The following is a 23,046-nucleotide window of genomic DNA, read 5'->3' as shown; positions in this document are numbered from 1 at the left end:
TGCTCACTGCATGATCTTCTGCAGCGAAACCTAGCTTGCTCCTCCTGCAAGCACTGATTGAGGGCAGTCCGCAGGTGTCGAAGGAGAATTGCACAAAATGCCTTTCCAGGCACAGAAAGAAGGGTGATACCTCTACAGTTAGTACATTTGAAAATATTGCCTCTTAGGAATTCTGACTATAGTGCCCCTTTTCCAATCCTCTGAGACCTCTCCACATTGCCAGCACCTGTTAAAAAATAATGTTAGCTTTTTCAACATGGAATGCACTCCATGCTTCAAAAAATATATATATAATAGTTATTTAAAATCACTTTATAACAAAAATGAAATAGAAATAATATAAAATTAATAAGATCAAAAAGTTTTTAAAATAATTATAAATATTGATGGTAATAAAATAAAATTTATAAAATATGAAAAGAATATATCTATGAGGTAGTTATAACTAAATAGGAGGTGATTTTATTGGTTTAGTGTGGCAATTACAGATTCTGCATGTTGTAACTCTATAGGTTACAATGTAACACATGGTAATTTTACACATGTCAAATTGCAAATACAGAAGTGTTCAAGTAATCAGTAAATCAGGCTAACAATTCTACTGTATGTGCTGTCCATTTTCCTGTTTTACAGTAACAATAATGGCAGAATGTAACTGACTTGCATGTATTGTCTCACATGTTGCAAAATTATGTCTTAAGAGAGCTAAGTGGTACATTGTTCCAATAAACAAGATTCTTCAAATATCCTCATAACCAAAAAAACCATACAAGAATCAGGATTGTGGTGGCCATGCTGTTGGAAATGGTTGGCTAATCATTCTCTCATTTGTGAAGTGCTGACATAATAACCTTTGCACATTGACACTGATATGAAGTGTTCCATTTTGCATAAAGATTGTACTATCCAAACAGTTTTATTGCTGAAGTTAAGGAATGACAGTTTTGCATGTCTCCATACCTACACTCCTCAAAAGTGAAATCACAACACCACAAAGGAATATGCATAGCCACATACACATTACAGGACTGGTAGATTTAACAGAGATATGCAAATGATTAAAAGAACAAATATGCAACAGACACCTGTTTATTTAGTAATGAATATGTCTCCCACAGGCAGCTATACAAGCTACTATACCGTGAGGCATACTATCAATGAGGCAATTAATGGTTGCTTGCCAAGTTGTGTCTACTGTAGTGCACATGTCATCTACAATACGTGGAGGCGGTCCCCCATGCATCTCATGTCAGCCAAGGTCCCACAGATATTTGATACGAGAGAGATCATCAATCTAGTGAGGTTGACAGGCAGGGATGGATGTGAATTCCATTCAGTCTGGTGAGAGCTTGTCATGCAATGTGCAGTCAGGCATTGTCTTGCTGGAACACCATGTTGAGTGCAGCCTGCACCAATGACCAAACCATACCTGCAATGTGGGTCCCACAATTCATATGATGTACTGGTCCACTGTCAGAGTACCAGAAATGTGCACCAGGGCTATTCACTGATTGAACATGATGCCCAGTGTGTGGCTGGTGTGATGCTTGGTGAAAAAGGCTTGCATGTAGAGTTCCTGGACAGGTATGGCTGGGATACTGCCATACCTGTCCATGAAATGTCATTTCTCCACAGACAGAATCATGATTCATCCATAAACCATATTGTAAGGTCGTCGACAGGTGGGGATAAGTTAATCCCGTGTCAGGATGAACCTAAGGAACGTTTGCATGTGGGTGTGGCGGAGGAGGCAAATGATGACAAGTGTTTTACATAAGGAAACCCGTTTATTGGAGAACATATATGCTTACATCCACAATAGACAGTCCACTTCTCTACAGTCCTTCGGAGTGGCGAGGATTTCCCTTCCGTCGAAGCCCCAGGGCGGACAAGATGAGATCGCTGGGCCGATGCTCGCAGAGGTGCTGAGGCATCATACGTCGTTGGCGGCGACACAACACGACACAGATCACGGCTCTTTGCGGGATGCGGAGGAGACTCTCTTGACCTTCGGGATCCCGGGTTTTTATAGTTCTTCGCTCGCTATTCTGATTTCTGATTGGCTCCTCATCCTCTTTCCTGCTTTCCGATTGGTCTTTCCCTTGTTTCTAGGCGAAACTCGGGACGACCCGGGTCATGGGAAAGGTCCGACTCGGAGTGTCTATCTGGCGTCTTTTTGACCATTGTGTTCGGAGACTGTTGACAAATTTACATGACTCGAACTCATAATTTAGCCCGTTAATTGCGGTTTCTGTCATCTAGGAACTTTTACGATTCAAGCGCGATGGTTTTCTATCTATTAAACTGTCCCCCCCCTTCCGAAGTTGTCTTCTTATATCGACTATTTATGAGCACTCGAGTCAGAATTTCACCTATTTATGAGTCTTTATGTCATAATTCCATTTATTTATGGCCTTTCGTGTCAGAGTTCTACTCTTCCGTTTGACATAGATGGATCGTTTTTAACACGTGTTTTGGCACGTGTTCCGGCACGTGTTCAGACACTCATTGGTTACATCTTGCGCCGCGATGTCTAGGTCAAGAGTTTTTTTTCTCTCCTTTTTATACAATCTATTGTTGTAATTTAAATGGAAGAATTTCGTGATTTACGGACCTCGTCTGCAACCTCACAATATCTGATATCATTCAGTGATCCAGTTGCAATAATGAGGATACCTGTGCCAAGCAGTTAGTGGCACCCTCATTGCTGGTTGCCATTTGTGCAGCCCAACTTCATTTAAACTGTTATGGTTTGGGTGGACATAGATGCACTGATTGATGGTGACAGGCAGCTTCAGATGTCACTTGCCATGATGAGGATACCAATAGGCCATTCAGCAAATCTGCCAATCTGTGTGCTCTGTTGTGGGCCAGTGCAATAAACTCCCTCTTTGGTGTGTTCACAGATGTTCATGCATCTATTGTGTCACACATTGCTAGATGCTACTCATGTTGTACCCAACACACATGGCAACTGCATGCATCAACAAACTGGGGCTGTGCAGCTCTAGGATACAGTCTTATTCTCCAGATGTTAACTGGTGGTGTTCACCTCGCTGTTGTCTCCAAGACATTTTCTACACTTCTTCAAAAGTTTGGTTACTGTGAACTGTTACTGATAGCAATTACAGCGCAAGCCAGATGCTGGTCTTTAGAGTTTGAAACTAGGTACCACATGACCCAACGCATACAGAAACTTAATCATTTGCATATCTCTGTTAGCTCTACTGGTGTTGCAATTTTTCTTTTGAGGAGTTTAGAACATGTTACTGGCCCAGATACAGTGTTTTCTTTGAAAAAACATGGTCTAGTGACAAAGGGTGCTATGAGCCCTAAACCAAACTAACTTTTGGTCAATGCAATGGAATTTGTTAACTGTGTGTTTTCTCCAGACCAAGTACAGCAGTTCTAAATGTTTATCATTCAAGTAAAGATGAGCTTTGTTGATTCATAGAATTTTCTAGCGTTATGAATAACTCATTGATAATTTATGCTATGGATGACATGGCAAATGATTCTATTTTCTTAAAAGGCAAAATCATTGTCTTGAGATTAGTAATGATCAGAGAACTATTTTGCAAAGACTTTAAATGTTAGAATTCCTTAAGTGCAACATTAGCTTTGCTGATACTTTGATAGTAAAGTTTAATACGTAATGAGATCAGGTAACGTAAGCACCATGATAATCCACATTGAACATACTTTGAAACTCTTCATAAACCATAAAGTTTTTTCACAACTTATATGAAAATTGTAGTGACATCAGTGCCAAATTTCTTTCTATATGGAAATTTTGGAACAAATTTTTATTTACAAAATTGAAATATCATGGTCAGGAAAGTAGGTACACTAAATTTAGTTGTATTTAGTTCAGTGATTCTTTCTACACAGAGTATTAAACATCTGTTTAATTATTACCATCCTGTATGTAATGTATATAAGATATAAAAGAATGTTTTGTTTTTCTTATTTAATGTTTTTATTTGGAAGATGACTTCAGTTATTACATAATAACAAAATCATTCAAATGTCTAATGAAATATTTTAATGATTTTCTTATTATGTAAAAACTGAATTGAAAATTATATAAGTAAGCAGTTGTTTAATTTTCTTATTTTTCTGTCTTTATCATTCTTATTTTAGTTTGAAGTTTTTTTTCAAATAAAGACATTTCACAATATTAGTTCAAATAAAATTTAAAATATTTTTCATTACTATTATAATAAGTTTTTGTTAATGGTAGAAATGATTAAATTATTTTAAGTTCTTATCTTTTTAATAATAAAATTTTAACATTGTTTTAATTTAAGAGTTTTATTATATTTTACATTAGTATTTAATAGGATTAAAATCTTTAACATATAACTTTTTTACACAGTATTTTGTCATAATGAAGTGCTTAAGAAGTCATTATGCATGATTTATTTGCTCAAGTACTCAACAACCGAGATCTTTCTCGGGCAGGAGACTTGTTTTCTATTGATGATAAAAGTGTTGTTAATGATCTGTCTGAAGTTCTTTCTAAAATACAAGATATTGCCAGTGCCTCAGATTTCATCCATAATGATAATAATCAAAGTGTAGTAGAAATATGCATTACCAGGGCAACATCAGCCATTAGGTAAGGATTATTTAAACATTAAATTTAAAATCAAAATATTTAAATTTATTTTAATTTAAACTTATTTTCTTTGATAAATATCTATTGTTATTAAGTTAAATAATTTTAAACAAAATGAACATGAACATAAACAACTTTGAACAGAATTTTTTGCAAAAATGTCATATTAAGAGCATTGTGTACTCAATCATAATGTAATTTATAATAAAACTGAAACTGCATTATTAAATAATTCATGCTCATTATTTTTGTATTAAACTTTGAAGAAAATTGCCTGTTTCTTTATTCATAAAATTTATATGCAAATTATAAGCAAAAATATTCTTTCAGCAGAAAGAAGTCCAAGAATACATTTTTTTTTAATAAGTGCAGTATCATATAAATGATACATACAATTATGAGATTTTTCTCTCTTACTCCAAATGATTGGTTCTTATTTTTTCAATTAACAAAAAAGTGTCAAACTTGATGAAAATAATAGTAAACTTTCATTATTGCATTATTTCTTTTTACAGAATACAAATAACAAAATTTAAACAGTTTTAAAATTTTAAAGATTTTAATCATATGAAAATAATTATTTTTTTTCTTTTATATTAATTAATATTTTAATTCAAGTTTCATAATCCAATTTTCAATAAATAGTTTATAATTCTGTTTATTGAAAATGAATTATAGAGATGCTTAGTGACTTATAAAATTACAGTTGTAATCTTTGGCATCAATTTCAAAAATGAAAATAATGACATTTAATAACAGATGTGATTTAAAAAAAAATTGGTGCCTAGGATGACAAATACTTTTGGAGGATGAAAGATTGAATGAAAAGTGAATTTTATCTAGTAATTTAAATTTTGGAGTAGTAATTATTTTTTCAATATACTTATGGTGCCCAAATATGATCTCTCATTGCAAAACAAATATGAAAATTGTGCCAAAAGATAATACAGAGAAATATGTTTGAATTCACAGGAAAGGACAAAATTAGAAATGAAAGATCTTAGATGGATTTATAGATTTATCTAGAAGACTAAAATCATTAAATGGTCATTTAAATAAATATTTAGATAATAGATGATCAAGAATGGTTAGTTAGTAAGAGAATGGCTCTGAAATACAGAATAGTTGGTTAGTAAGAAGAGAAAAAGGTCAAGAGACAAACAACAAAAATTAGAGATGAAATAAATTGAGAATATCTTTGCTCAGAAGTAGGATATTAAAGGCCAGCAACAATGTCATATACCAATGAGAAATATCAAATTTCTCAAAATCAGAATATTTTTATCTCCCATAGTTATTTTCAAAACAAAAACAAACTTTTTTTTTTATACAGCTATGTTTGATTGATTTATTTTTAACTTTGTAGAAAAATAAATTAGCTATTTGATTTGCATATCATATATTAATATGTTATAATAAAAGTTGTAATAATAACAATAATCTACACAACTTGAACACTAACTATATGGTGTATTTACTCGGACACATGGCAAATTTCGTCACTAATTCCTCTTCAGTTGATAGTGATGAAATTTGCCATGTGTCCGAGTAAATACACCATATAGTTAGTATTCAAGTTGCAGAATAAGCACCGGCACGGTTTCATAAATACTACTACAATAATCTACACATAAAATTTTGAATTTTTCTCATAATTATGCAGTGATTTAGAGCTTTAGTTTCTGCTGAAGAGCACCTTGTTTACAGAATAGTTTAGAAAAGCTGATAGTATGTATTCATGTATTAAAATAAATTTCACCTACTAAGATATAAATTTGAACAGTTAGTTTTTAATAGTTAATGTTTTTGGTTTTAAAGAGTTTAATATTTATAAGGAGTTAAATATCATCACTTATCTTTAATATCTTGTGCCAAATTGGTTGTACTCTCAAAATTTGAAAGTACGACCAATCTGGCACAAGATATTAAAAACAAAATCAAAGACAAAAAGTTATTTCTACAATCATTTATATATATATATATATCATTCATTATTGATGAATTAAAAGGCAAAGATATGATCTGTCTGATCTATTTCATTGATTCATAGAAGAGTACAGGTTTTTTATATTTTTGAAAAATTTAGTTATAATTTTTTTTAATGTTGTTTTATCTAAAACTAAACATATGATAAATATAATTAAATATATAGTAAAATGAATAGAAATCAAATTTCAAATAGTTTTATATTTAAAAATGTTTGTGGTCATGGATGAATAAAAGTACTAAAGTTTAGAATTGTATAGATAAAAATTATTTTCTAGGAATTAACACACTTGATAAAATGGGTAGCTAAGAATTATTAAGATGTATAGTCTTGATATTAACAGATGAAATGTAGGCATATACATATTAATTAATAGTAACAAAATGCAAAGAAGACTGAAAATTAATAAAATGAAAGACAATTCATATATTCTCCTATGTAAGTATTCCTGGAAATAAACAAGATATTCAATTTAAAAAAATATATATATTAAAGTTGTGATGTATATATATATACACAGTAGAGCGTCGTTTATCCGAATCAATTGGGACTGAGGTTGTTCGGTTAATCTATTATCAAAAACATTCAATTCAGCACGACACAGTCCGACTGGAAAGCTTTCGGTTGACCGGCTTTCGGATAAACGACGCTCTACTGTATAACTTTTGAAACTTTTTAATATTTGTTCATATCGATAAGTTTTGTAAAGTTGTTAAAGAAATTAAGTTTATTCACTTTTTAATGAGTTTTAAGAGAGAAATAAATTTTTCTTTGGAAATATTTGTAAAAAGAAATAATGTAATAATAAAATAAACAGAGAAAAACTTGGTTAATTAAAAAATTATAGAATTTGACATTTTTTAAAATTATCAGTATCAGTGTGAAGAATTCAGATATTGCAGTTTTTCTAGTTATACTGAATTATTTGTTAATTTATCAGTATCATTATTTGTTAATTTTTTATCAGTATTGTAATCCATCTTGTTTGAGATATCTTGTATTTTATTAAAACCTAATTTAACTATTTTTATTTACTGGGATACTAATACTATGTGTTTATTAATAACTAGCATTACATGTGATTATCTTTAATCAAAATTATCCATTTAATTAAAAACCAAATTCATATTTCTTCTCAATTTTAGAAGAATGAATTTGAAAATAAGTGACAATTTCACCAAGATACTGTTAACTCAAAGTAAAACACATACATTTTGATTTCAAGCTATAACATATAAGATTCTCTTGATTACAAGCTAAAATATTGAACAGATATGTTATAGATCATTAGGCCAAATTTTCTATTTACATAGTTATTTTTATTATTGCAATGTACTATATATATTTTTATGCAGATAATGTACTGAAATTTTTTTTGGAATGCTTTATTATAAAATTACATAGTTGGGTTATTAGCAGTTTTCAAATTTGCTTTTGTAAAAATTGAAGATATGTAAAATATTACAAAATATAGTTTTTAAATATCTATTTTATTTGTAAATGATTAATATCTAATACAACAATCAATAAATACAAAACATGTAGATCTATTCTGTATGAAATGCAATTATATTAAATAACTAAATTTTATAAAATAATTTTTTAGGGAAACTGGTACTATAGAATATCATGCAAAAGCTATGGTTACACTTCTTGAATCTTGTTTGAATCATGATCTTAGACCTTCTGCAAAAGATGAGGATCCACCTCATGCCAAAATTGCTTCAGATATAGTTAGTTGCATCTTTCTTGTAAGTTTTTCATAATATTTCATTTTAACTTTGAATTTTTTTTTATAATTAATTTTTTAATGTAATTGATGTTTTAACCTTAATATTTATACTACAATGAAATGTTGGTATAATGAATGCCAGTTTAATGAAATTTTTATGTAATGAATTTATCTTGAATCCCTGCCAATTTTCTATTCAGATAAATGCATAAATTTTTCAGTTTAACAAATACCATTATAGTAGAACCTCGCTTAACGAGCATAATTCGTTCTAGTGTCTTACTTGTAATGTGAAACACTCGTTAAGTGAAACAATTTTTTCCATAGAAATTAATGTAAAATACGATAATACATTCCACGCCAAAAAAATGATCAAATGTTTTATGTATAGCGTTTATTCAAACAAAATTGTACAATATACACTGTTAAGGAGCATGAATCATCATCATCTTTTCTTCTAGTGCAGAATGAACCATCCTGGAATGAGAATTCGATTTGCAGAAAAAAAAATCACAGCAAATATGTTTGATAAACACTCCAAACGATATGCCAAATTCTTGGGTTATGTAAAGGCTATAATTAAATATTAGAAATTAATTTATTTGACTAGAGGTAGGCACTTATGTTTCCATCTCATATTAAATTTAATAATTATAAATAGTTAGTTTTTAATTCAGTCATTTCTAAAATTTAATTTGGAATTGGTAATTAAATTTAATGACCCAAGAATTTGGCATATCATGTGGCATGTTTATTATATAACAGGCTATGGTTGTTGATGTTTATATGTAATATGTGTGAACACAAGTTTGGAAAAATATGTGATTACAAGCAACACTAAGATGCTAGTGGAAGGAGTGCTAAACACAGACTGATGGAGCATGCCACATGCGCACAATTCAGGACTTCCCCTCTCCTCATCACTTGTTATGCAAAACATCGCTCGTTAAATGAGGCAAATTTTTACAATTTATTTTGCTCGTTATGTGAAATACTTGCTGTGCGAGGTGCTTGTTAAGTGAGGTTCCACTGTATAATAAAAATTTGAATTTAACATAATAAAAAATTTTATCAGTTACAAAAGAAAATTTCATTATACTGAAATCTATAAATCATTCATTTTTTGTAAATGATGAATATCATGTCAATATAGAAACACTAATTTTAATGTCTAGTTAACCGTCAACAATAATTTTAATCCTTAGTTATGGTTTAATTTTGATGCTATTACTCTATAGTTATTTCTTTTAAGTTTACAGCAAAAAAGAGAGAAAACAAAAAGAAATTAAAGCATTTTACTTTGGAGGATAAAAAGAAATTGATTTGCAAAAAATAATTAAAAAAATAAACATCTTATGATGTAATGGAATGCTGTACCACAGTGTAGTATTTCGTTGAAAAAAACTTTGATAAACAAACAACAAAAATTTCAAAAATTAACTTTTTTTTTAGCAAAAAATAATGGCTTTAAGTAGCAATAATAACAATTAGAGAGTCAGGATTCCAACTGTGATCAATACTACTGTATTGCTATTTTAGATGTTTATTTGTGATATTTTTAATAACTTAATTTTTTATTCCAGTATAAGTTTTTATTCTGTGTTTAATATGACTTACATTCTGAAAATGTGAAATTTTGGTTTCATATATATAGTAATCCATATATTTTGTATCAACTGGAGGGATAGATTACAACAAAAACACACCTTTAAAAATCCAGCAATGAAATTTACTAAATAATAATAATAATAATAATGTTTTTTGATCAGCTTATTTTTGTATTCATGTTCTATTTTCACATTCTATTCTATCTTAACTGAAGGTCAGTTAATCTGATTGAAAACATTTAGTAAATTTCATTGCTGGATTTTTTAAAGGTGTGTTTTTTTTTGTTGTAATAAACAGTAATAAATAAATTTCATTTTTAAAAACTTTTTTACTTCAAAATGTAAGTGCTTTTTAATTGTGAATAAATTTTTTTTTATCCTTGCATTTTTGACTGTTACAGTAAAATTTTATTACATTGAAACTGAAATATTTCAACTGACATAAATGTCAGTTGAAATATAACAGTTTTCATTATATTGACATTTCAATTTATTAGGAAAATTTATGAATCCAGTTTTATTTTATATTTCTTAATAATAAATTATTTTTGGCACAGTTGTTCTTTTCAACTTATTAGTTATTTTATAAAAAGTAGATTGAAATTATTTGTGAATAATATAAACTTAATAGGAAGCTAACATATTAATGATGATTTGAAAAAAGACTACTATAGAACTAGCTTTCATCAAACTAAAATTTTTTTAATGGAAACAATTTTTTCTTATTCAGCTAATTTTTATTATTGAAAATAAAATTTTGCAATTTTTGTTTTTACTGTAATATTATGTAGGTGCTAGGCCAATTTAGTGCTTACAAGATAATTATGTAGGTGTATATAGCTGAAAATGTATTTAATAATTTAAAAAAATTTTTTATATGTTTGTACTTTATTATATAGCAAATGTTAAAGTTTAAATATCTTTGTATTTATTTGTGTTTGAGTGAAATAATATTACAAGCATAATTTCCAAATTATATTTTGTCTAATTGGGTTTGCCAGTATTGTTAAAATTTTAAGAGGAGTATGTAGTTTGGGAAATATTGCTCTATTATATTATTACTAAATTTATTTGCAAAGAAAAGATAATCAGAGACTTGGATCTTAACTGTTTTATATATATGTGAGTAGTTTCTGTAAAATTTGTGATCATATAGAATCATATTTGATTTTAAAATATAATATGCTTAGACAAGAGTATTAATATAAAAATAATACATTATATTAATAACTTATATGTTTAAAAGTTACTGAAAATATAATCTTGGCTTTTTTTACTTTAAAATGTTAATTTAACATATATTTTAATTTTAAGTATGGTCATTTTCTATATATATAAAATTTAATTTTATATAGAACCATAGCAAGAAAAATGTAATGAGGTTAGCACTTCCTGTAGCTGTGAAATTTCTGCATCGAGGAAATAAGGAATTGAGTCGAAACTTGTCCAGTTATCTATCTTTGGCAGCAATTAATAATGCTGAACTACTTGCACCTCATATTCAGCCAATTATTGACAGCATTATTAGTGGTAAATTTTACAGAAAAATATTTTGTTGAACTTTTTTTTTTTTTTGTTTCATACATTAATTTTTTTTATCAAAATTATTTGAAAATGTTCTATATAGAAAAGTTACACACCAACCACTGCCGTAAATCATTGTGTTATAATTTGGAATAAATAACTTATAAATCAAATAAATTTGGCACTACTATTTTTTTTCTGTTTACTGTTTCATTGTGCAACCCTGATTAAACTGATATTTGTGACAAAAAACATTCAAATTAAATTCAACCAGTGAAAAGATGAGAATGTATTATTATGTTACTAGTTTTAATATTATTAACATACACAATTTTAGTAACTATAATTGCTTTACTTCCTCAAAATTCTAAAATGAAAAATGTAATTCCATTGATTTATTGTTAAATATTGAGATTTATATTCTAAACTTTTATCCCACAAAACATATCTTTCTTGAACTAATAATTTATTAGTAATTAAACACTTTGTAACTCCACATTTTCAGGAATGGAAATTTCCATTCCTTCCCCCATATATAATTCAAAATACTGTATACTTCTATACTCTCTCTCATACATCACACTGGCAAAATGCATCAAACTTGGCAAAAAATTGTGATGTATGAGAGAGAGTATAAAAGTGTACAGTATTTTGAATTATATATGGGGGGGAACTTTAGGGCTCTAACAACAAAATCCTCCATGTACTGCATTTTACCATGACCATATTGTATGAAAGGCCTCCATAGAAATCATTTGTAAATGGCAATTCATAGTACTGTGGCTAGCCACAGTCATGATTCAAACCAATCATGTGAAAGGGGCTTATGTATAAATGGAGTATGATGATTGTATAAATTTTCAATTTGTAAAATATGATAAATTCCCTGAAAAATAAAGTAAAATTTATATATCTACAGTTATTATTACAGTTTATATATCTGTTTTTCATTTCAGTTATTTTGTAAACTGTATACTTATTTCCTACATGAAAATTCTTAAAATGAATTATCTGCTAGGCAGTCATTTGCTGAATTTATGATATAATTAAGTTATGCATTATTTGTTGTTGAAAAACAATTAATTTATAAGATTTGCACTGGACTGAATATTGCTCAATAATTTTCCAAAATAAAACAATGCATTAATAATTTATGAATTAAATAATAGCTATCTAATAACTTTTTTAATATTTGATATTTCTCTTGATTGTTAAAATTTTAAAATATTCATAAAAATAAGTTGAAAATAGAGATGCACAATATAAAATTCATGAATAAAGCAATTCAGTTTGTTAATGTTACAAACTCAAAAGAGTGTAAATATTCAAAATGCATTTTTTTTCTTCTTGTTCAATATGTTTGTAACTGAATGAAAATAACTTCTGCTGACATTCTAATAATGATGATGATAATAATAAAAGAAGTATGAAAGAAATTACTTTGTCATGCCAGGTTTTTATGAGATAAACATTTAAGATCACTGCCTTTCTGCAAAAGACAGTGATCTTAAACTTTTATCTAATAAAAGAAGTTTATGGTTGAATATTTTCAAATAAATTCAAAGTAAAAATTAATGTATAGAATATCAGAAAAATACTTGAAGCTGTTTTAATGTTTGCATGTGATATGAAAAATTTTTGTTAAACTTTCAGGTAATTATTCGCTGGCTCGAGTCTTACCACAGATTTATGCAGTTAATAAAGAACCTATTCATGATCATGTTATGGCTTTAGTGTCTTTATTACCACAGTGTGAAAATTCTGAAAAACTTAGCCTTTTGAACCTGTTTGGCTTGATTGCTAAACATAAACCTTCAGTAAGTAATTTTTGTTTAAATTTATAAAACTGAATTCTTAACTTATGAATTATAATTCATATCTATTTTACAATGTCATTTGTTTGTTGTTTACTACAAATTTCATTTTAACTGTTGTTTTCCATTTGGAAATCAAATTGGAATTAAGGACTACAAATAAATCAGTATATAAAATTTATTTATAAAATAATTTTGCAGTTTTATAATGCTTTATATTTTTAAGTTATTTATTAAATATGTATACAGTTATTTTCACTTAATAGCCATCTATAATTGATTCTTCCAATCATGTACAGTACATGGTAGTGAAATGAAATATAGTGGTTAAATGAATAAGCAAAATTTTTTCCATTTCTAGTACCTAATATATTTAAACAAAATATTCATCTGTCCTGAGTTTCAGATATTTTTCTTCAGTGGTATTAGTTCTACATATTAGAGAAATTAAAACATAAGCTGAAATTTTTAAAAATCATGTCACCAAAGATAGATGAGTGTAATAGTATGGATTATATAATTTAACATTTTATTAACCTAGTCATTTCTATTCCTATATTAAATATTATTATTATTTATAAATATATTTTGATTGAAATTATTTTCAGTTAATTTTAAATAGCTCTTATATTTTGTTAAAATAAACAGATCCAGATATAATTTAAATAATTTTGTTTTTAATAATAAGATTAGTACATTTTAAATAAGTTATAATCAGTATTTTTATTGATTATGAGGTCATAATTTTAAAATAATTTTTTTTAAAGCTTTTGGAGAGCAATCTTCCTCAGCTGAGTGAGTGTCTTACAATTTCCAGCACAGCAACTTCTGTTTTACAAATATTTTTAGATATGGCAGCTGTAAGGCCACAATCTTTCACTGAACACATTCAAAAAATAAAGATGGCTGCTGAACAACAACCAGGAACAATTACGTTGGTAGCCAGAATGTTAGGAATAATTGGAAAGTTAAATAAAGTAAGTTAGTTAATAAATGTATTTACTTTATTATAGATGTGAATACACTCCTGTGCATTTATGTTTATGTAAGTTATATTATTTCAGTTTCAGATTTTTTTTTTTAGATATTAAATTAGATAGAAAATATATAATTTTGATTTCGATTGGTTTTATCCAATTGAGGCAATGCAACACATGAGCAATCTGTCAGGGGAATGTCTCCTGGGAGGTCTTTTTATGGGAAAATTGCCCCTATTTAGGTGTTACTGATGTGAAGAAAACCCAGAAAACTCCATGTGGCCAGCCTGTTGATGAGGTGCAAACCCGCCACCAATTACCAGTGTTTAGTGGTTTTATCCACTCAGCCACTGGTGGTATAATTTTGATAAGTTAAGATTAAAATGACAGTTTTGAGATACAAATGATATGTTTAAATTATTCTTTGTATTCTAATGCTTAATTAAATAAATCTATTCATTTGAAAAAGTTTGTATCAGAAACTATTTTGAAATAATTATTTACTTAAAATACAACATCGAAACAATCAAAAAGATCACTAGAAATTGAACATTTTCAGTTTATTTATTGGCTGTTAGGATACACTCTAATTTGAGAACAGAAACATTCCAAAGTAATATTCAAAATACAAGATTGAATTTTTTATTTCAAATATTTCTTTTGTAATACAGCACCAAAACTATCAACAGATTATGTATTTTAAGTTTAATTGCTTTAATTGCATTATGTGATTGTTTAAACATAATTATTTACTATCATATTTCTTTGATTCTAAAATTCCATCAATTATAAGATGTACTATGTTTTTGAAATTGAATTTTAAGATATTTTCTATAGGAAGTAAAATTTTATTAAAAAAATCAATCCTATTAAATTTTGTTAAGCAATAGTTAGAAAAACAATACAAATGCCATGAAATAGATAATATTTGGCACCCTATTTTTGCTTTTACAATATGATGCAACATTAAAAGAAAAGTTAATGTCAATATGAAGATACTTTAAGTATTAAAAAGAAGTTTTGAGTTAAGAGATTTTTTTTTATGACATCTTAAAACACAGAAACATCTTGTTGTCAAAAGCCACTTTTGCAAATTCAGTGTCTTCTGAGTAACTATTTTTGATGCTTTGATATATTGGTTCTAAACAGTTTATATATATATATAAACTGTCTAGAATTTGCAAATAATACAAAAACACCAAAGAAACCAGTGGAAAAACAAGTTTTCGTCGGTGTTTTAGTGACAAGTACATCAGTTGTGTGGTAAATGTCTATAAATTGCTCTGATATATAGAAAGTTGGTTGTATTAACAAAATGAGATGGGGAGTGTTAGTAAGAGATTTTATTTTCAAAAAATTTTTGAAAATTTTCTTATGAATCCATCTCTTAGTAAAAGAAATGGGAAAAAGTATTTGTATTAAAAAATGACATTACAATTTTAGTCTGATCACTGACCTTGGATACTTGTTATTGTAGATCCAAATTAATAAAAACATTCAAATGATCTGACTTGGAATTATTGAATGATCAATACATATGACAGTAAAGACTTCATTTGTCATTATATTTATTATTCAAAAAAATTTTTCTTTTAAATATTTGTAATATAAGATTAAATCACTTTAAAAAAAGATAATATAATATATTACACTAACACAATATTTACAAAATAATTGTTACAAATATAAACATTTGTAAGCCTGATAGTTATATTAAAGCCAAATGATTGCTGGATTAGATTGGGCTATATTACTGCTACTATTAATAATTAAATGATAAGTAATTTGGCCTAGAGGTAGGTGTTAGGTTCCAGTTATTAAATTTAATAATTGTAAATAAATTAATATTTATTAATTAATTTAGAAGGTTCTGGAAGAAGAAAATAAGCCTGGAGCAAGTCTCAAACCTTCAACTGCTGCTTATAGTGCTGATGCAGTGCCAGTTATGCTACCCAGACCTCTGTCTAATCTTTGCTTCTTTTCTTTCAGAACCTTCTAAATTAATTAATAAATATTAATTTAATTATAATTATTAAATTTAATAACAGTTGGTGCCTAATGCCTACTTCTAGGCCAAATTACTTAGCATCTAATTATTAATAGTTAGCAGTAATGTAGCCCAATCTAATCTGGCAATTGTTTGGCTTTAATTGTTGTTGTGTTTAAATAATTTTTTAGTTTAAGATGAATTTACTTTTATGAACACTGATTTATGTTGATAATTAAAAAAATTCATATTAAATTATTGAAATATGTATTAATTTTGCAATTATTTAATTTTCAAAAATAACTTAATTTTATTACATTATACAATATTTTTACTAACACTTTTTTCTATTTTTAGGAAAGAGGACGAGAATGCTTAGAATTTTTAGTTCCTCAGCTTGGGAAAGCTGATCATTCAAACCTCTTGACACTTTTAAGAGTTATCAGAAATATAACAGAAACTTTTCCAACTTTATTACCTCATTACTTACCTCAAATTTGTGCTTTAGTAGAATCGTCTAGTTCTTCCACTACAAGAATGTACTTACAACAATTTAAGGCAGATTGCAGTGCCGTGAAGTAAGTTTATTTTTATTTTATTATTTTGTTAAACTAATTTTTAAATGTTTTTTGAGTATACCAAAGCAAAATTATTTAAATTATTGTTTTGAAATTGATGTATAAATTTTGAAGAAAATATTTTACAGTAGCTGTTTACAGTCAAAATTAATTTTATTATATAAATTGCTATAAATATTTTAGAATTAAAGTTACTGGATTGCTTAGCATAACTTTCCAACAACTTTTATATTTGATGGATTTGAAAATTTTTCTAACAATTTTGACATTAAATTCTTTAATTATATTTTAATGTACACAGTAGAATCTACTTATTGTAATTGCAGATGATATTAAATGGGTGATGATGATATCAGAGTATGTCCCAAAGCTTAAAAGTTAAAATGCACTTATAGAACTTTGCTTATTTTAATCAAAGTTTTGGTTGTTCTCATTATTTTCAGGTAAACAGACATTTTGAGATTGTCTTTTCATACTCCCAGCCTTTATTTGTGACTGACAACAATAACTGATAATGATTATATATTATCAGATTTAATTATTTTTTTAACATGTTAACTGCCATACTATTAATTAGGTGTGTAGGGTAATCATGCTGCCTAGCTACACTTGAAATGGAGCTGGAATGTATTTCAAGTATAGCTAGGCAGCATGGTTACCCTACGCGCCTAATTAATGAACTAGTAGCATGCCATGAACAACCTACAGATGCGGCACTTCCGGGAAACCTGTCCTTTGTTCCTATTACTTACAACGAGATCCTTACAAACACCTATAAATAAATAGCCCGCTATACGAGTAAAAGAATCGCTTACAGGAGATCACCGACCATTTTCTCTTGTTTAAGGAACGATAAGGACCGATTTGATTGGAATAGTATTCCAGGAATATATTCTATCCCTATTTACAATCATAGGATGAACCGTCCGGGTGAATATATTCGTGCTACCGCACACTGCCTTAAAACAAGGATCAAGGAACACAAATACTTCATTCAAAAATGCCTTTCCACTACGGCATTGGCTTCTTCCACTATGGCATTGGCTTCTTACGTTTGATGATGACATCAGGGTGGACTTTGATAATGCATGATTAATACAAGGTGTGAGCACCAGGCCAGCCTAAAATATCTCAAACAGCTGGAGATATTTAAAGCGTTCAAGAAGGGAATGGCCATCAATTTCAAAGAAACGGACTCATTGGCGACTGCGTGGAGGGCATATTTTGATGTGTAATAGATCTACATCAAGTTTGTCTGCATATTTTATATAAACATCAAAATTTTTTAAAACAGGAAACCAGTTACAGGACTAATTTGCTAAAGCATTACATCGGGCATGTGCATAACTTCACTATGCAATTTTTGAATTTTTGGAATCAAACCTGATGATGACTGTTGAAAACATAGAAAACGTTTGTTTGGAAGTGAATTATTGCTGGTTTTTTCCGTAATTATGTACTTATTTTATTGAATTTTACACCAGTAGTATTGTGGTGACTGTATAAAAACAGTTACATGAATAAATGAATACTTAACAGTATGTTTCTAATAAAATTCAATATAAATGCTGCTTTAAGCATTAAACAATCACACCACAAATAGTGATGTTTTATTCAAAAATCAAATGTTATGTCTATTTTGATACACTGAATCAAAATAGACTGATAACATTTGATTTTTGAATAAAACATCACTGTTTGTGGTGTGATTGTTTGCTTAGTAAATACTGTATTAAATGAATGAAATAAATTAATTATTTCAATTGTAGAAGAAAAAATTGAAAAAATACTTCTCAGTGACATTCTTTAAAATATTCTGGATATCTAAGAAAAATAGTCTTGATTATAGTGAAAACTTGTGGAAAAATGAATAGAGAAGATATTTTTTATTTGATCTTTGTGGCACTTAGAAAATGTAGATTCTGCTAAGCTACTTCCTGTTTACTCCTCTGCTGGACACAATAACAAAAGATATACAAAGAGATCCCTTGGTATGATGAAAGATGTAGTGACAAAACTAAATGGATGATAAATGATAGTGGAACTAAGTCTGAATATTGACAGAAAAAAAATGTAATTTATGGTGTAATATTTCAAATATTACATTTTCTTTTAGTAAGGACTAAGCCATCCTCACTTTCCTTAAAACATAGATGACATAGAGAAAATGTTGTAGAGAGAAATCATCAGCCAACTAACAAATTTAAATATGTTGCATCTATAATCCAAGTGAATGGAGAAATTAATGAAGAAATTACAAATAAGATCAGTAGAAGTTTTTAAAATGGAGACAAACCAGTGATGTATTTACTGTTGATATGTATCATTGAGACTAAAAGATTGTTATTAAATAGTAGTTGGATCTGAAATGTTAAATTGGTCAGAATGTTGTGCAATTAAGAAACATGAACAAAAAGTAAAAATTTAATAGCTTGATCACATAGTTATGTTTCTGGTTGTCATAATATCAAGTGATTATTGCAGATGTGTGTCTATGGGGAGATATAGAAGGCCTCTTCTGTCTTCAGAATTTCATCTTCAAGAGCCCAATGCTGGCATTTTGCATATATAAGTAAAATTATTTTCCATTTCATTCATATAAGAAGTAACAATTTTTATATATTTTGATATAGAATATACATGTTTAACTTGTAATAATGTGTAATTATATGTAAAACATTGTAGTATTTAATAAAAATTATTTTAAAAGATTGGTAAACATTATTATTTTTCATTAAATTTTTAAGCTGAGTTCATTATACTGTACTGTAAATGAATAATGAGTTGAAAACGTTTTAATTGGTTATCTGCTTGTTTTTTCTTGCTGTTGCAGCAAAACCTAAATTTAAAATAAAACAACTTGGAGTGAGCTACTATAAACTAATCGTTGTAATTTTATTTCTTCATAACTTTTATAATGGTTGAATAATGAATCAAATAAAAAAGAATTGAAAAATATAAAAAATCTGAACATGTTACTAAATCTAAATCTGATTTTATCAAAACTTTTGTGTACTTTTGGTATTTGGATATTTTGATGAAAGTTTTATTATGAACTATCAAAATTTAATTTCAGATGTAATAATTAGAACTTTATTCCCAGATAAAGTTTGCTTGCTTTTTGTTATTTTTTTATTTTCAGACTAGCAGACCCGGCCACGCGTTGTCGTGGTTTAAAATGTATCTATTATAAATGTATAAAACTTCCCCCGTGGAGGGAATTTTAAAAAATCCCTTCTTAGTGTACATTCTCTTGACGAACCCTATTAAAACGCAATCAAAAACAAAAAAAAAACACATCTAAAATAGTATAAATAGAAGCCGAGTTCTTCATGGTAAGTCTTACTCCTGTCCCACTCCCCGCGGGGGAATATCGAAAAATACCTCTTTAATGTATATTCTGTTGACGTACCCTATTAAAACGCAAAAAACCGCATCTAAAATAGTATAATAGAAGCAGAGTTCTTCATGGTAAGCCTTAATCCCGTCTATCTCCCCCAGTGGGTGGGGAATTTCGACATGTATATTATGTAAAAACTTGTGTTTATTCAAATGCAACGTTATGTCAAAATTTCAAAGGAATCAGTAGGAACAGATGAACATTACATTTCTATTTATATAGATAGATAGAAGATGATCTGCTTTAGTTCATCCTCACAGAAAAGCAAACTTAGGTCGTCGGAGTTAGCGCCATCTGTTGGACATAAAAGCCTTAATCCTAGATGTTATCTTTTAATTTATATGAATGTTTAACGGAATAATATATAGCCTATGTCCACCCTGAAGGTCCATTCTAAATATTGGTGAAAGAATTTTTGAAATTGGATGAGTAGTTTCGGAGATTACCTGTTACAACCAAACTTAGTTACCTCTTTATATATTAGTATAGATATAGATGATCACATTTTTAATTAAAAAATTAAGTTTTGAGGTTTAAAATTTTTAATATAATATTTTTATACTTAATTTTAAGATTTGAATTGCCAGATGCTTTTCATTAACTAAATAGGATTTGACTAATGTACAATTTGAGATGAACACGCATTGATATGACACTTCTGATGACATTGATTTGTTAAATAGTCTAAAGCATCAAATTGCCAAAAGAATGAACTACTTAGAACAGAAGTATAGTAATTATGTAAACATTGTATTAATAATGACTTTGGATTTTGTAGGTCACAACATCTAATAAATCAAACTTCAGGTGGTGTTACGATAGTGAAAGTTGGTGGTAGTAAACAAGAATTAACAACAATTACCCAAACAACAACAACAGTATCCACAGTACAATCATTATCGCCTTCATCAGGATTTATTTCTCCTATTTTGATGAAACCAAATATTCAACATGGTGGTATGAGAGGAAGTCGATCAAATTTGATTATATCAAGACAAAATCCAGTTCTTCCGCCTGAAGCTAGATCTATGACTCAACTCAGTTCTCTGCAGGCAGTTAATTGTAGTATGGGTCGCTTACCTTCAATGAATACTTCAAGTAAGTTTTATAATTAAAATTTTTTTAAATTTATGTTAATTCATTTATGTTAACTTAAAGTTTATTATTTTATAGTACATCCTGTAAATAGTAGGTTTGGTTCTGCTGCTGGCATTCATAGTAGTATGATGCGTCTTAGTTCATCTACAACTGTAAATCGAAGCATGACAGCTATTGGAAGTCGCCATAATTTGAGTATTCCTATGACAAGAGTATCAAGTGGTGGAGTAACAGTTATGACATCACCTCATAAAAGCATAAGGTATTTCATTTAATAATAATTAAAATTATGTAATTATATATCATATAATAAATTTAGAATTACAGAACAAATATGGCATTTTATTAGTTAGAAAATTTATCTAAAATAAAATTTTAAACTAAAAATAAAAATTCACAATAATTAAATTAAATACAAGACATGATATATTCCAAAACATGAAAGTGAGTTAAAAGGTGATTATTTTGATGGACTTTGTCTTTAATTTTTTTGAAAATTGTCATCTAATGAAGTTGGTTTTTTTTAAATAATTCACTAGTGAATTAGGTACTAATATATCATAATCATTTGTTACTAATGTCACATTTTAAAATTTACCTTTTAAGTCACTATTATTCTTAAATATAATTTATTTGTATATATAATTATGATAAATGTGTTTTTATAATGAAATGTAATGTTAACTCACTAAATAAGATAGTAAAATATAATTATCATCAAAGATTAAAATTCAAAAATGTCCAATAAAGTGATGACAATTATGAACCAAAACTCCTGTCATCAAATAATAATATAATTTTATCTCCAGAAAATTCTTTAAATTAGTAAATATTATATTTTGAAAGATTAAAACAACCAATAATTTGCAGAAAATAGAAAAAAGTAGTTAAAAATCATGAGTATCAAAATAATTAAATCAAAATTTTCTTGTTGAGGATTGAGAAATGTTTGCATTATTTAATTTTTATGTAAATGTCTATTTTCTTAGAATGGTATTTATTTATTTGCTTTATTAATAGATGGAAAATATAAAATAACTTAAGCTCTCTATAGTCCATACAATGAATATTTTTAATTTATTAAAGGTAATAGCAATTAATAATGAGAGTTTTTAGAAAATATTATAAATAATTCAAAATTCCTCTTTTTATAATGATAGAGGCATTAAAACTTTACATAAAAATTATATAAGCATTATACTAATTCTTACTTGTATAAATTGTACTAATATAAGAAATTTTACATTTATGCTATATTGTTTGAAATTTTTTTTTGTTTTAATGGGAAAATAATTAACAAATTTGATTGCTATTTAAATAACTTACATATACATATATGTGTACATATTTCTAGTGGAAGTATGCCAACATTACAGGAAGAAGCACCAACTTCTGTTACAGTTTCTATCAATAGTGCCATTCCTCATTCAAATCCTGGTCAAGATGGGCCATCTCTGCATCCAAGTCAATCAACTTCTCCAACTACCTCTGCAAGTCAGTCTGCTATTACTCCTGTAACTTCTCATAACCAACAGGCAGTAACAGTTTCACTTAATTCAACAAACTGTGCCATCATCTGCTGTTACATCTATTTCACATAGTCCTAAAATGAGAAATAATACAAGTGTTACTCTGATTACACATACAGGATCAGCAAATCCACAGGTTTGTTTCATTAACAACTTAATCTTTTAAAAAGTGAATAAGTCTATATTGATAAC

At 28.1% G+C, this 23,046-nt stretch overlaps 1 protein-coding gene across 1 annotated transcript in view; it reads left to right on the top strand.

Annotated features, from left to right (window-relative positions):
• melt (melted) overlaps positions 1–23,046 on the top strand; it is a 63,346-nt gene that overhangs the window by 27,844 nt on the left and 12,456 nt on the right. The window contains 10 exon segments of the mRNA XM_067288694.1: positions 4,379–4,621; positions 8,215–8,359; positions 11,303–11,477; positions 13,125–13,288; positions 14,053–14,262; positions 16,607–16,827; positions 21,006–21,325; positions 21,401–21,587; positions 22,680–22,869; positions 22,871–22,990. Coding sequence (XP_067144795.1) covers positions 4,413–4,621; positions 8,215–8,359; positions 11,303–11,477; positions 13,125–13,288; positions 14,053–14,262; positions 16,607–16,827; positions 21,006–21,325; positions 21,401–21,587; positions 22,680–22,869; positions 22,871–22,990 — 1,941 coding nt within the window. The 5' untranslated portion in view covers positions 4,379–4,412.

The sequence above is a fragment of the Centruroides vittatus genome, unplaced genomic scaffold (genome assembly GCF_030686945.1).
Source record: "Centruroides vittatus isolate TY-2023 unplaced genomic scaffold, ASM3068694v2 scaffold_899, whole genome shotgun sequence".
Classification (NCBI taxonomy): domain Eukaryota; kingdom Metazoa; phylum Arthropoda; class Arachnida; order Scorpiones; family Buthidae; genus Centruroides; species Centruroides vittatus.
This window is presented reverse-complemented; position numbering and strand designations above follow the sequence as displayed.